Source organism: Emiliania huxleyi (assembly GCF_000372725.1).
Source record: "Emiliania huxleyi CCMP1516 chromosome Unknown EMIHUscaffold_193, whole genome shotgun sequence".
Classification (NCBI taxonomy): Eukaryota; Haptophyta; order Isochrysidales; family Noelaerhabdaceae; genus Emiliania; species Emiliania huxleyi.
In genome coordinates, this window is record NW_005200659.1 from 40,065 (window position 1) to 55,064 (window position 15,000).

The 15,000-nt window shown below is 63.3% G+C and overlaps 5 protein-coding genes across 5 annotated transcripts in view; 1 reads left to right on the forward strand and 4 right to left on the reverse strand.

The window, feature by feature from the left end:
* Positions 1-235, forward strand: part of EMIHUDRAFT_365734 (hypothetical protein) — a gene marked incomplete at both ends in the record, with an annotated part of 1,202 nt that extends 967 nt beyond the window's left edge. Inside the window, one exon of the mRNA XM_005782063.1 lies at positions 110-235. The remainder of the gene's footprint in view (positions 1-109) is intronic.
* Positions 236-4,608: 4,373 nt separating this feature from the next.
* Positions 4,609-5,196, reverse strand: EMIHUDRAFT_233579 (hypothetical protein; the record flags this gene model as incomplete). Its single annotated transcript, XM_005782064.1, has 1 exon — positions 4,609-5,196. The coding sequence occupies one exon, from the start codon at positions 5,194-5,196 to the stop codon at positions 4,609-4,611; it is 588 nt and encodes a 195-aa protein (XP_005782121.1).
* A 1,602-nt stretch (positions 5,197-6,798) lies between these two features.
* Positions 6,799-8,342, reverse strand: EMIHUDRAFT_365736 (Hypothetical protein). Its single transcript, XM_005782065.1, has one exon. The coding sequence runs from the start codon at positions 8,332-8,334 to the stop codon at positions 6,928-6,930; it is 1,407 nt and encodes a 468-aa protein (XP_005782122.1). The 5' UTR covers positions 8,335-8,342; the 3' UTR covers positions 6,799-6,927.
* A 1,321-nt stretch (positions 8,343-9,663) lies between these two features.
* EMIHUDRAFT_233581 (hypothetical protein) lies at positions 9,664-10,428 on the reverse strand (the record flags this gene model as incomplete). Its single annotated transcript, XM_005782066.1, has 3 exons — positions 9,664-9,851; positions 9,986-10,089; positions 10,187-10,428. The coding sequence occupies 3 exons, from the start codon at positions 10,426-10,428 to the stop codon at positions 9,664-9,666; spliced, it is 534 nt and encodes a 177-aa protein (XP_005782123.1).
* A 3,363-nt stretch (positions 10,429-13,791) lies between these two features.
* EMIHUDRAFT_72753 (hypothetical protein) lies at positions 13,792-14,352 on the reverse strand (the record flags this gene model as incomplete). The annotated part of the gene is made up of 1 exon (XM_005782067.1): positions 13,792-14,352. The coding sequence occupies one exon, from the start codon at positions 14,350-14,352 to the stop codon at positions 13,792-13,794; it is 561 nt and encodes a 186-aa protein (XP_005782124.1).
* Between the last annotated feature and the right edge of the window lie 648 nt (positions 14,353-15,000).

Sequence of the window (15,000 nt, forward strand, 5' to 3'; positions counted from 1 at the left end):
GAGAGGGAGAGGGAGAGGGAGAGGGAGAGGGAGAGGGAGAGGGAGAGGGAGAGGGAGAGGGAGAGGGAGAGGGAGAGGGAGAGGGAGAGGGAGAGGGAGAGGGAGAGAGAGAGAGCTGCGAGGAACACGATTATCTGCATAGATCACATGGTCTAGTCGTCATACGTCATCTCGCCTTCACCCACACGTCGGTCTAGGCTTACGTTTATTTTTGTACTCAATGTGCATGAAGAGTACGTGGCTGGGTTCACAGCGATTGTAGGAAAAGGAGAGGACCAAATCACGGTCGCCTAGTAGGCGGTCACAAGGCTGGGTTCACAGAGATTAGGAAAATTGGGGGAACACTTGACGGTCGCGGCCTTCCGACTCGCGCCTCCGCCTCACTGGCACTATTGTAGCCCTGGCCGGTGCGCGTGTGGAGTTGAAGTTCCGGAGTGAAAATTCGAACGCGTTCTCTCACGGTGACCAAAAAATGTCCACCTCAGAGGCACCTCCGGAGGCAGGCCGCCGCACGCCGGCGACACAGCTCCAGCTGTCGAACTGACCCGCAGCTCCTCTCAGAGCGGGAACTGTGACGAACGTTGACTGAGGCGGTTGTCAGGAATCATCATACGGATCACATGGTGGCTCTTTCATGACGGGAGACCGCCCGACCACTCCTGGGTGGCACTGCCACCGGTGTCGCTCGAATTCCTGTCGACAGCGTGCCGACAGCGACACATACCATGTGGGACGCGTCGAGTATCGACCTCTACTGCTTACCCAGCCTTTGAGTGTATCCTGGCTGTGGTCCCACACCCACTGGTGTCCATCTCAGAGACCGCAGGAGGTCATGAGGGTCGATGGGAGTGCCAACCCCACAATGCCTAAAAAAACCCAGCCCAGTACGTACGTACGCCACCGACGGCCACGAACGGGTGGCCAAAAATCACGTGCGTAAAGCAAGGTGGTCGCGGGGCGTGCGGGCGGACCTGCGAAGCATCCGGGCCCGCACAACTACGAGTGAGACGACTGCCAGGAGCACGGACAGCCTAACAATTAGCCACGGCAAATCACGGCCCTGTTCGAAGAGATGGCGGACTTCATCATCCGCCAAAGCGGCGTGGCGGCGCTTTTGGTCGTCGCGAAGAAGCGACGAGTTCGAGTGGCCCCGACCTTCGAGCTCCCCCTTGTCTGAGTGATGCTGCCTCCCTATGATCAGAACTGAAAGCGCCTTCAGTACCACCAACGGCCAGGCAAGGGCACCGTAGAGGGGATGTTGGATAAAGATCCGGAGTAGATCACCCAATGGGTTGAGAAAATTGAATGCGGCGAGGAAGATCATCGTGCCAAACGAGTCGCACACCGATGACGCGAGCTGCACTAGCTTTGACGCTTCCCGCGAACTGGACCGATCGCGCACAAGGGGCCAAGTCCCTGCGATGGCAAAGATGGAGCAACCGAAAGCGAGGTTAATTCCGGCGGTGATGCTCGGGCAAGAGGTGAGAGGCTGTTCATAGTTCGGGGAGGCCACAACCATGAATGGTTCTGGAGCCAGGCTGACGGCGGTGAGGGCGGTGCCAAGCACAGCGGCGTACACGCGATGAAACAGCCAGCGAGCGAGCCGATTCCTCCCCTCTCCGCCGGGTTCCGTGTCGGGTTCAACCGTCTCCTCAAGCGACACAATCGCCGCGTTGACAGCCCGCTGCTGTTCCGGCGGCAAGAAGAACTGCATGAGCAGGTTGTCGACCAAGGTCACAAAGGTGATGGCGAGTCCGTCGAGCAAGAACTCGGTGCTGGTCTCGTCGTGGAGCAGCAAGGCGCTTGTCGCGTTCATGAGCATCCATGGCAGGATAAAAAGGCGGATCCGGACGAAGATCCACGTCAGGCATCGCATCCAGGCGGCCGGGACCTGATTGTGATTGCGCGTACGGTGGTAAACGAGCCTCTCCTCCATCGCCGCCTCGTCCCAATCCTCAGCAAGCGGCATCACCACAAGCAGGACGACGAAAAGGAGCACGCACGTGTGCGTCTCGGTGAGGCGATTCTGGCGCCTGACAAGCGTGGATACAAGGTGTAAGATCTTGGAATTAAGGTTGCCTACTAATACTCTTCTGGCGCCTGACGAGGTGGTCGCAGCGCATCGCCAAGGTATCGGTGCGCCTGCAATGATATTCCGCCTCGCGCATCCATTCTTCACCGGACAACTCTGTAGCATCGTCCCCGCGGCCAAACCATCCCGGGCCGATGGCAAAGCTCACGTTGGCCCAAACATTGTCCACGTGCGGGAACACGAAGCGTTGGTTGGGGCTTGTGGACTTGCGGTCAGCGGCGAACGCCTCGGCCACGCCATCGCCATCGGCATCGGCATCGCCATCGCCATCGCCGAGCGGCCCCTCCGTCACCTCGTCAAATATGGTGCCCACAACTGCCACAACTGCCACCCTCTCCAGCTGCGCATGGAAGCAGTCGTGGCAGTTGCCCGGGTTCAGCCCAAATCGCATCAGTTCTTTGATTGCCGGGCAATTCCCGCGTAGGCACTCATCGTAACGGATGGCTTTGACGAGCTCTCTGACTTTGAGGCTCGGACTGCAATACTCGCCGACCGGGCACTGGTCGTGGTCCGAACATCGCTCGAACGCAGACTCAAAGTACACCGCGTACAGCAGGCACGATTGCACAAACGCGAAGAGGACCGAGATCAGGAGCAGAGTGGCGGCCCTGCACGTTGATACCCCTGGAGTAGTGGCGTTCACAATCACCCAGGCGTGGAGGCCAAACTGTTGGCGGCCGTCGACACGCGCGAGCGGCTTCTGGTGGATGTGCCCGCCTGCGAAGCTGGCGCCCGCGACAGGCTCGACGAGCTTATATGCGTGACCGTCTTCGGTCTGTGTCTGGCGTTCACTCAAGAAGGAGTCGCGCGCGGAATCACGCGCCCACCAGGTCCAGTTTGTGGGACTCAGTCGCGCGGGCAGCGTGAGCATGGGCGACTGTACCCCTACTCCCAACGAAAAAAGTAGCGCCGAATTCGTCTACGTACGGCTTAGTGAGTGGTTGGGGTGGCCTCAGGCATCCCCAAGGGAGCCTCTGCGGTGCCACATAAGCAGCTTAGTGATTGTCGAGACTTAAAGTGTTTCGTTTGAAGAAACGCAAACCAAGTGCAAACCCGGAGACAGACGGTACTATAGACTCGAGGGGCCAGGATATGCAGCGAGGAGGGCGGAGCTGCGCAGAAAGGCGCAAGAAGCCGCGAGAACAAGGGACCGGCAGGCGGCGGCGCCGCCGCAGAACGAAGCAGAGGAGAGCGACGCGACAGAAGAAGAAGAGCCAAGGGAAAGAACGACGAGAAGGGGGCGTCCGCGAGGTGGCATGAAGGTCGCAGCGAGAATCTGCGAGAGACTGCGAAGAGAGATAGGAAGAGGCGGACGCCCAAGGGTGGGCGACGGCTAGCGCATCACACCCCTCTCCTTAAAATCCCTGTGTGGTGGCGGCGTGCCGTCCTCCCATCCCTCCCTTGCGCTGTCCGTTTTCTTTCTTTAGACGGTACTATGGTCACCAGTAAACGAAAATTCGACTTTGAGGGATCATATCTCAAAAAGCCGGGAGATAACGTCGCATTATTGTTGCATATTATGCCACATAAGGTCAAACTTGACCCCAGAAGCATCAAGAACCCGATGCTCCGGCTCGACTGTGCCGGCACACTGCCTCCTCGCGCACGCTGCTCGCAGGCCGCGTTGCGGCCCGTGGTGCACCAGAGAGAGAGGTCGACGCGTTGCCCCCGCCGGCGACCCCGCGCGGCTCAGGCCAGCCAGAAGGTGTGTGGTGACGGCACCGTGGCAGGAGTGCGGAGAAGAGCTCGCCGAACGCGAGCAGCAGATGGCCAAAGTGTGCCAGCGCGAGAGCCTCGCGAGCGGGCGCAGAAGGAGCTCGCCGTGACACGATGCCGGGCGGTGGTGGTGCTCTGGCGACTGTGCACAGTGGGCAAAGTCAGGCTGCAACAGGGCAGCACGTTGGTAGTGCCCTGCTGCAGCCTGGCCTGACATGCACAGGGCAAACAGAGGCGGTACTATCGTCCGGCGCTCGTCACCGAATCTGGGCGAACTTCGACCGCCGCCACAGCTCGCCACGAACACGCAGCGACAAAATGTTGACTGTATGGAAGTCGAGGCTGGTCCATAGGAAGAGGCTGGACTGCCGCGGCGACTTTTCTCGGTGTCTTTCTTGATAGTACCGAATACGGTATTATGGTTTACCCACATTATGGGAGTACCCCGCTAGATCACCTTTTCCTCCGTCACTCTGGACCTTGAGCGGTGCGTTCTAGCTTGAAGTTGAACCGGCCTCTCTCCTCCGTCTGCGCTGTGGGGCCTATCAACACATACCGCGTGTCTCTGGTATGGCGTCCACCCATTCGCTCCTCGCGTCCATCATGAAACATGCGATTTTCTGACGATTTTTGTAAATCTGCCTCACATGTTCATCTGTATGTAATGAAGCGTGAACTGTTACCTGTGAACCCTATTCAGTAGAGACTAGACTCTAGAGAGTGGCCCAGAACCTATAGTCTGAGAGTGTGCCTAGAACCACATATACGTACCTCTTGTACTTGAACGCTTGATCGCGTCGTCAGCCCTCCCCTTTCTCATTGACGTTGGAGCTCGAGCCGAACCATCGCCACCAGCCCTGCGCAGCAGCGCGCTCCCCCCGCGCTCTCTCGGCGGCTCGATGAGCAGCCTGCGCCTGCCGCAGAGCCCAGAGCTGCTCGTCGAGCAGCGTGATGCGTTTATTCAACATATCGAGCTGCTCACACTGCCGCTGCTCCAGGGCCTTGTTCGCCTCCAGCCTGCGCTCCTCCTCTGCAGCCGCCTCGGCCTCCTTCCTCTTCTTCTCGCTCGCACTCTGCTGGTACTCGTACACGATGGTCGACGCGGCGACCGAGTAGATCACCATCTCGGAGACAAACTCGGCGCCGCGGTCCACGGCAGCCTGCTCGCGCAGCGGCGTGATGTGCGCGAGAGAGACCTTGCCCTCGGCCAGGCGCGTGAGCTGGATCTGCAGCTGGTGTATCTGGCGGCCCACTGCGACAACGATGCCACGGAAAGCGTCAGAGTTCCTGGCCGCCGCCTTTGCGCGGTTGGCGATTGGCTTCGAGAGCTGCTTCACCGCGAGGAACGCTAGCTTGAGGAACGGGACGCCGGCGGCTGCGACAACCATGCCGCGCTGGCCGCGAGAGTCGGTCCGAAGCACGAAAGAATTTTACTATACAAGCCCCTCTCACAGCAGACTGGCTCGGACTGGCACTACAAATGGCACAGCAGGCGACGGCCCCTTACGGGTCGTCAAAGAGGCCGGCGAAAGAAAACAGAAACATTCGCCAGGTCGCCAAGAAACACAAAAGAAAACAAAATTACCACGACACCGGGTACGGGACTGGCACTGCAAAAGCGACGGCTTCTAATAGAAGCCGTCGCCCTCACAGATAAAGAAAGAAAACAGACAACCCAAGGGAGGGATGGGAGGACGGCACGCCGCCACCACACAGGGATTTTAAGGAGATGCCGTCCTCCTCACAGAAGGCGTCGTCGGAATGGTAGTAACACAAAAGAGAATTTTACAACCAAACTCCTCGCAACCTAAGAGAATTTTACATGCGAAAACTCCCTCGCACATACGACACTGGGCACGGGACTGGCCGCACTGGCACTAACACAGGTACACCACAAAAGAGGCGGATCAAGAACACAACGCACTCTCTTACTACATGACAAGCGATCCCACGACAGCGATTGCGGGGACTACATGATCCGTACGTGAAGGGTGGAGGGGCCCGTCCGCGGAACTAGGCGGCGCGGGCGCCCCCCACTGGGGCCGCGGACAAGAGGCCGTTTGCCGCTTGCTTGTTCTTGATCCAGTTGGCACGACACTGGGCACGGGAAGGAAAGTATTGCGGCTAGCACCACACTCCTCTCCTTAAAATCCCTGTTTGGTGGCGGCGTGCCGTCCTCCCATCCCTCCCTTGGGTTGGCTGTTTCTTTCTTTCTTTCAGGAAAGTATTGGGTCCCTGCAGACACGTGGTACGTGTATAAGGCGACCACAGGGCCATCGCACCGTCACGCACGCACGCGCATGATCACCCGCCTCCTGGTCTTTTGGGTGCCTGAACGGGCGTCCGGGCTCCCCCTCGTCAGATGGCCTTCCCGCCTCGCCCTGGCGAGGCATTGGTGAAAGAGCTCCCCCTCGTCAAACTTCCACTCGAACGCTACCCGGTCTCCTTTCCTCCGGGACCCCGCCCTCCACCCCGTTGACCGCGGCGCGGTGGCAGGATGCCTTGGCGTGGCGCGCTCCGCCTTCTAGAAAGAAAGAAAGAAAGAAAGAAAGAAAGAAAAAAAGCGAGGGAGGGGAGATTCCTTTTCCACACTGGGTAAAATTCTTTTTCTGGCGATGTCTGCCCCCGCCGCGCCGCCTCGCCTCCGCCTCCGCCGCCGCCGCGCCCTCGCCAGACACGCCGCCGCCCCCCCGCCTCTCCTCGTACGACCTCCCCACGGACCTCGCTCGAATCCTCGCGTAGGGCGGCATGCCGTAGGTGCTGAGTCATTAGGACATGCGTGCGACTGTACCTCGCACGGACTTGATAGTGGGGAACGGACCGTTGTCGACTCTCTGTTCTGTGTCTGTCTGTTCGTCTATCCAACAACAAATCTAACACTCACGCGTCATTTGGGGCCTGGAGAGCCCTGTTCATTGCTAAAAATCTCTCTATCCATGCGGTGTCCGTTCGCCTATCCTGTAGCCGATGCGTGTCGTAAATAGCGCGGAAACTAATAAAAGCCGCAAAAACAAATAAAAACCCCTCTGTCGCGCGCGGCGCGCCGCGGGCGGCGTGATGTGAATTTTCTCCTCAGCACGCACGTAGCCGCAGCGCGGCTTCGATCTCCTCAAGCACACTCACAGGAAGCCGGACGACGGGCGCCAGCAGCCGAGCGAGTCGGTGAGCGACGAGTTGGGCACGTACTGCCACGGGCACTCGAAGAGGCGGTGCGCGTAAAAGTGCTGGCAGAGCGGCTTCCCTCCGGCCTCGCCGACCGGGCAGCGCAAGTTCGGGAACGCCAGCTCGCGCGCGCGCGGCCCGGTCTCGGGGTGGTAGCGGCAGATGGTCTGCGCACGCGGCGCGACCTCCCACGCCGGCTGCGCGCGCTTGACGGCTGATTTGAAGCCCGCGACGCGACGCGCGAAAGCCGGGCCGAGCGCCGCGAGTCGTGCCTCGAAGGCCGCGGAGTACTTTGCCCACATGCGATGGTCGCGGGGCGCAAGCTCGCGGATGAGGGCGGCGCAAGCCTCGCGGTCGGGGCAGATGTCGGCGTTGGTGCCGCGGTAGCCGCCCTTCTGGTTGGGGCGGTTGTACTTGTACGTGAGCACCGGCAGGCCGACGAGGTCGGCGGCGAGGAGCAGGGTTTCGTCGAAGCGGCTCACCGTACCCACGACGTCGAAGGCGGAGAGCATCTCGTCGAGCTCCTGCCATGCCTTTTGCGCATTCTTCGGCCGCGAGCCGCCATGCATGCGGCCATAGTACTCGGCGCCGCTCGCGGCCATGCCGCGCGCCATGATCGTCGACTGCAGGTTGGGCACCTGCGCCGCCCACTCGCTGAAGTTGTGGCCCCACATCGGGCGGCGCGGGGCCGCAGCCGCGCCGTTCCAGTGGCGCGAGAGTGCCCCCTTGCCCTTGCCCTTGCCCGTGGCGAGCGCCTCTTTGATGCGGAAGGCGACGCCCCAGCGGAAGAAGGAGAGGTAGTAGTCGAGCGGCTCGCGCACGCGCGTCACGAGGACGATCGGGCAGTCTACGCGGTGCTTCAGGTGGAAGGCGCGCAGCGCGGCGAGGTCCTGCATCGGCCGGTCCTTGAGCTCGACCTGCCCAAAGTGCGCCTCGATCATGAGCAGCAGCGAGGGCGTGCGGCCCTCCCCGACCGCGGCGTCGGCCAGCCGCCGCACGTTCCTCCAGTCCGAGTTCCAGCCGAGCTGTGTGTAGCCCTGGTACAGGCCGTAGCCTAGCCGCTCATTCTCCAGAAAGATGTCGCGCACGGTCGAGCCGCCATTCTTGTGTGTGTGACGATCGACGATGATGGCGCAGCGCTTGAGCCCGCCAACGCTCCAGTTGCTCCTCGCGGCGGCCGTCGCCGCGGTCAGAGCTGCCTGAGGCTCCAGCACCAGACCCTCGCCCGACGCCCAAGGCAGCACGTTCGACGAATCACCGGCGGTGCAGTAGCCGGAGGCGGCCTTGTCTCTGTGAAGCTGGACACGCGTCTTGGCGAACCTCGCCTCCTCGGCGCGGTTGCGGCGTTCGCGGCGGCCTCGCATGTGTGTGTCGAAAAAGAATTCCCATTCGAGCGCGCCTTCCTTTTGCCCGTTCCCCTGCCCTTGCTCCGGCATTTGAACGTGCGGGCGGCAGCTGTCTGTTTACAGGCGCTGGCCGCCCGCGCGCGCGCCGGACCGGCTCCGGCACGTCCGGCGCTGGGCGGCGCGCGTCCACCCTGCGCTCGCGCAAAAGGCGAGCGCTCGCCGCCGCTACGGCGGCGGCGGCGGCCGGCGGCCGACGGCCGACGGCAGACGGCAGACGGCATACGGCCTACGGCTCGGCTGGGCGCGCACGCGCACGCGCGCGCGTCGCGCGCCACGCGTCGCTCTGCGAGGGCGCGCGCCGACCACGATTCGAACCGGGGCCAAAAGGCGCCTGGAGCGAACCGCGGTCCGGTCGCGCCACCGCGGCTGCGGGGTTGATAGCGCAGGCCGGCTGCGGCTCCTGATGTACCTCCACTTTTGGGTGGTTACGGCGCTCGCGGCGCGCTCGTGGCGTTCAGGGCGGCTCGCACACGCACACGCACACGCACACACACACACACACACACACACATACACACACACACACACACACACACACACACACACACACACACACACACACACACACACACACACACACACACACACACACACACACACACACACACACACACATGCATGCATGCACAGACACACAGCCCCTTCCCCTCCCCCCTCAAGACCTTCCCAAGGGCGAGGACACGCGCAGGCCGCACCTCTAGTGAGGCCCGCATAGTATGTGGGAGACTCATGCCGCCGCCCCTGCCACCCCTGTGTCAGTGTGCCCGTGGTAGTATGAGAGACTGCCGGTGAGAAGCCGGAGGAAGGTCGCTAGACTGAGATGAGACCGCCAGTGGATGTGGGAGTCCACCGCGCACCGCGCTGCGAGCCTGTCGTGTCCCTTGTCAGGAGCAGGAGAGCCCACCTGTGCCCCTGATCGTCCTTCCAAAATCCTGCTCGTGCAGGTGTGGACCCTGCCCTCCTCCCCCATCCCTCGTTTGGGTTCATGGGTTGTCTGTTTTCTTTCTTTCTTTCTTTCGTTTTGATAGTACAAACCCAATGGTCCCTTGCGAGCGGTCCTTCGTTGCAGTCGCACACACGCACACGCCACGCCGCACCGCGCGCCCGCCCACCGCCCCGCCCAGGCGGGAAAGAGATGAGGAGATGGGACAGCAAAGGAGGAGCCAGACACGTATGGGAGGGTTCAGTTGTGCGCCACGCTGCCCGGCGTTTCTCACTTTCCGGGACAGCCCCGCCCTTTTGAGGCAGGAAAGTGACGGCTAGAGTACCCCGTACGCCCTGTTGCTTCTACCCCGACGCCGACCGCCCGTTCCCCCCTCCTCGTTCCCCCCTCGAATTCTCCGTGGTCAGCCGGACCGACTCCGCCGTGGGCGCCGGAGCTTGGCCAGCGCGCACGTCGAATGCGGGAAGCAGCACGGCGACTCTCGGGTCCTCCTCCACCTCGGCGACCGCGGAAGTAAGCCCTCCGACCGACCCTGCGCGCCACAGGGACAACGGTGCGGCGGCTGGGTCGCGAAGCGCTGGTGGCTGGCGGGGGAGAGGAGAGCGCGGCTGCAGGGCAGCGGAAGAGAGGGTGCGGTTGGAAGGTGGTTGCGACGGTGTCCATCACCTCCGAGCACAAAATCGACGTCGGCCACCAGGACTGTTTTCGAAGCACAGTTCTCGACCGCTACGTTGCGCAGCAGGTTGAACGGAAAGAGGTTTTGCGGCTGCCTGCTTGGGCGGCGGCAAGGAGCGCCCCGGCTCAGCCAATGACAGCGACCGGATCGGACGCACAGATCGGAGGAGGCGCGGCTGCCGGCGTGCGCACCTGTAGCCACGGTCGGCGACGACGGAGAGCACGATCCGATGGGCTTCGGGCGGCGGCTGCGCCTGCACGTCGAGGAGCTGCAGCCCAAGCCGGCGGTCGCGGTGCCATTCGGTGCTCAGGTAGGCGACGGAGATGGGCCACGGCCAGGAAGCGGCGAGGCGGTGGAAGGCAAGCACTCGATCCTCGGTCATGATGGTCGCGAGGCAGGCCGCGCCGCCGGTCGAGCCGGCGTCAACCGCCATGTACACATACGCGGCGGCTGCCGGGCGGGCAGCGACGGGCGGCCGGCACTTTCTTTGTTTGGGGCGGAGGGAGGGAACAGGTGTAGATGATGTAGAGCGCTGAGTGGTGAGGGCTGTGTAGAGACTTAGAGCGGGAGCCGAGAGCACAAACGCGTGAATGTAAATATTTCGAGATAGGTCAAGGACATATACACAGGAGATTCGATCGACCGCGGACCCGGGACCGGTGTGGAGAGAGAGAGAGAGAGAGAGAGAGAGAGAGAGAGAGAGAGAGAGAGAGAGAGAGAGAGAGAGAGAGAGAGAGAGAGAGAGAGAGAGAGAGAGAGAGAGAGAGAGAGAGAGAGAGAGAGAGAGAGAGAGAGAGAGAGAGAGAGAGAGAGAGAGAGTGGTCCGGGGCACAACGACACAAGCGGCAAGCGCGAGTGTGGTACGAGCAGACAAGACCTTGAAGGTCGCCCTTGGCGCGCACGCCACGCAGCAATGGAGGAACAGGCAAAAGAAAGCAATCAGCCCTTCTGACTCCGGCGCGCGCTCCTCTCGCGCGATCCACTGCCGGGACATTGACTGCAGTCTGCCGCCGCCACCTCAGGCGCCTTCAACCTCGCGCCCACCGCCGTCCAGCAGCTCCCTCTTCCCGCTGGTCGCCGGGTCGTACTCTAGCGCGGCGAGGCGCTCCTTATCATTGAACTCATTCGGCGAAGTGCCAGTTCGTTCGCTTTCGGAGTTCGCGGTTCGCGCTTGGGTTCGGCCGCGCCCACAAGTCACAGGAGCGCGAACGATCGAACCGGCAACCGACGACGGCGCAGTATATAGGGCCATGCGCCCTCAGACGTCGGCCGCGGGAGTCGCCGCCGAGCGCCCCGCCGGCAGCAGCACCATTGCGAAGGCCGCGATCACGACGGCGGTGCCGCCGAGGCCGACCTGCGGTAAGGAAGGTAAGGGACACGTCTCCCCCGCTGTTGTGGGGCAAGGGGCCAGGCTGGCCCCGCATCTCCACCCCCTGAGACACAGGCAGGAACCCTCCACCCCCCTCTTTTCCGAGCCTCCGCGGGCGATCAATAATGTGCGGCGGCGCGCGTGTTCCGACCTGCACCACAAAGGGGGGCGCGGAGGCGCAGAGCGGCGCGAGCATGGTGCCGAGTCGGGCAAAGACGTTTGCCACCCCGATGGCCAAGCCGCAGAGGCTGGTCGGGAAGATGTCGGCCGGGAGGAGGTAGGCGAGCACGAAACCGGCAGAGGCGGCAAACTTGCCGGCGAGCGAGAGGGAGAGGGCAAGCCCGGGGCCAGCCGCGGCGGGGACGAGCGGGACGAGGGCGGGCGTGACGAGCAGACAGCCGCCCGCAGCGCCGATGGTGAGGGCCGTTGCCGCCCTGCGCCCCACCCGCGGCGCCGCCGCGAGCGCATAGGCGAGGAGATAGCCCGGGAGGTCCGCGAGGCAGGTGAGCGCAAAGTGGGTGAACTTGGAGTCGGAGGACGTTGAGCCGCCGCTGCCGCTGTGCGATGTCGCAAAGTCGAGGCCGTAGTAGAGCACAGAGACGGCGAGCCAGCAGAGGCCCATCACGACAAACCGGAGGCACCATGAAGCGTCGCTGCCGCCGCCACCGCCGCCAGCGTGGTCCACGGAGCCCTCGCCCGCACGGCGGTGTCCGCAGCCGCCCTGGCCGTCGCCACCCTGGCTGACCACCGCGCCGCCTCCGCCTCCCTCCCCACTCCTTGCCCCGCCCGCGGCGGGCGCGGCCGTCGCCAGGGTCTCGAGCAGCGCCTAGGAAGGCTCCGTGAAGGCTCAGGCGTTCCGCCGGCGGCCACAGCCTTGGGCTCGATTTGCCGGCTCGAGCTCGGAGCAGCAGCTCAACGCGGTGGGGCAGCGGTCGTTGAGCGCGACGGAGAGCACGGCCTGCGCGCGCGCCTCGCGCCTGCGTGAGGGGAAGGGAGACACGCCCCCGGTCTTTGCGCAACCGTGTGGTGCGAGAGGCTGGCTGAGGTGGGCCCTCCCCCGCCACTCAACCTCCCACGGCGGGCCCGGTGCGCTCGCGCCTCCTCGCTTTGCATAGCGCGGAGACACTCGAGCGCCAAGCCACCTCGCCCTCCTTCCCCCCCCTCCCCCCCTACCTCTCTCGCGTTTCGCCCTCACCTCCTCGCGAGCAGGTAGCGCGGGGACTCGAGCGCCAATCCTCCCGTGGCGACGGCGGCGAGCTGGATGAGGCTTATGGTGAGCTGCAGGTCACGCCAGTCGCCGCCGCGCGCGCTCGACGCCGCCGCGAGCGGGGCGAGGCCCGCGGCGACCAACGACCAGCCGCACATCAGTGCCGTCGTCAGTAGCAGCGCGTCCGCGCGAACCGACCACTCTGTTGCCAAGAGGTAAGAGATAGCGCCCATGCCGCCGACTGCGCCCCCGAGGCACGCGCGGCACGCGGCGTACACGGCGAAAGAGGGCGCGGCCGCACAGCCAAAGGAGAGCGCGCTCGACGCCGCCGCACAGCCGAGCATCGCCGGCTTGCGGCCCACCCGGTCGGATAGCGCCGAGACTGCGAGAGTCGCGGGGCCCCAGACGGCGAAGAAGGCGGAGGAGACGCTGGCGAGCTTGAGCTTGGCCTCGGCCGTCGCACCGCCGAGCAACTCCTCTGCCACGCCGTCGTCGACGAAGACGGGCGATAATATCAACAGCGCAGGCAGCGCGTACACTGGCATCAAGAGCAGTGTGGGCACCAGGGTCGGCAGGCCGGGCAGGCAGCCGTGGCGGCCAAGGCGCTGCCTGCCGAGCGCGGCGTCGAGCGCGGCTTCGTCCATACACACATTGTACTCGCAGGCTGCCTCGCTCGCCGGCCCGCGCAGGGTTCCGGCTCCTACCCAGATAGGGGGTCTTTTTCCACGACTCGCACCAAAACGCCCTACCTACCTACCTATTGCGGGCGCCAATCGCCAGGCTCCGTGCCTTTACACATTTATAGACCACACAACACAAAGAAAAAACTTACGTAGACATACATGTAGGTGCGCGGCTTTTCTTTTTCTCAACAACTCGCTGTCAACCATTTTGTGTGAGAGTGTGTGTGTGGCCACCATACCGAGTTGGTGTCCCAGTCGTTGCTCGGGGTTTTTTTCGCGCCTTTATCAATCAATCATCTGTGTTCGCCTTCCCATCAATCAATCAATCTGTGTCTCGTGTGGCTGTGTTGCCTGGGTAGTGCGTAGTGTGTGTGTACGCCTCTGTCGCGAGCGGAGATCACTGTAGTGAGCGTCGGGCTGCTGGAGTTTATTGCCGCTATGCAGCGGCAATTGCATGCTCTGTCCTCTGTGGGCACTCACTCGACGAGCCCAAACGCCAAAAACGCGCACGGACGCCCCCTCTCACCCCCTCCGTCCTCACGCCGCGGCTTCGCCGTGGCGCCTCAGCAGCCACAGGCCGTCCTTCAGGTAGTGGGTGTTCTCGACGGCCACGCCCTTGTTCTCACTCCGTATCGTCTCGGTCGAGAGCGTCGTCACGCCAATCGCGAGCGCGTGCTCCTTGCCCTCGGCGTACACGGCGATGATCGACTCGGCGGGCACGTCGTCCATCCTGCCGCCGGTCGAGGTGAGGCCGGGCGACATGATGTTGGCGCCCGACAGCACGAAGCGGATCGCGCCGCGGTCCACTTGGTACTTTGGCAGAATGTCCGGGTAGCGGTGCAGCAGCCGGAGCGTCGGGATGAAGGGCCCGCTGCGGCACTGGAAGAAGATGAACTCGCCGCTCGGATCGAGGATAACCTGCCGGCTCTCGGTGCACTTGCACACGTACAGGTCCGACTTCTTCGGCAGGATGTCCTCGATGTGCTCCTCGAGCGCAGGGTACTGTTCGATGACGCGCGCGCGGATGCCGCGCTGCTCCGACGACTTGACCTTGGCGTGGCTGCGGATGTGCTCCTCCTTTGTGAACTTTCTCCACATCTCCAGCACGGCCGCCGGCGTGAGGACAAGCGAGGGCGCGCGAAAAAGAAACTGTGCGCGGCGGCGCGGCGTTACAACCCAGTGTCGGAAGCGGCTCTTCTCCTAGAGCAAAAATGATGAAAAGAATTCGCCTGTGCGGAGGCTCCGGACGGACAGCAGCTTGCACCACGCCTCTCAGCCTGTTTCGGTCACCGTGGATCGTGCCAGCAACCTGTTCACGCTCGCAGCGCTCTGCAGCATACCCTGTGTGACGGCGCTGCCGGATGAGAATGGTGCGCACCTCCCCGCACGCGCGCACTGCAAGCCCCCCTTGGACCGCTGCCATGGCTGCTGCAGGCGACGCCGCCCTCGTCGCTGCGTCCAGTGAGGGCGATCCCGCTTTCCCATCGCGCGGCACCACGTTTGGAATCGCCCCAGTTTGGAATCGCCCCATCTCGGTGCCCGCCAGCGGCCAGCATGATTCTAACGCGCGATCACTCAGTCGGGGAGAACGTGGTCTACGTCGATTGCTATGCCGCCAACCTCCGACCCGGCGGTAAAATCTCGATGCACGGCCACGGCTCCCCCTATGTCGTGGAGGGCCTTGGCGCGCTAGAACCTGGATCTCGCCAGCGCCGCCTTGGGGTCGATATGGGCATCACGCTCTCG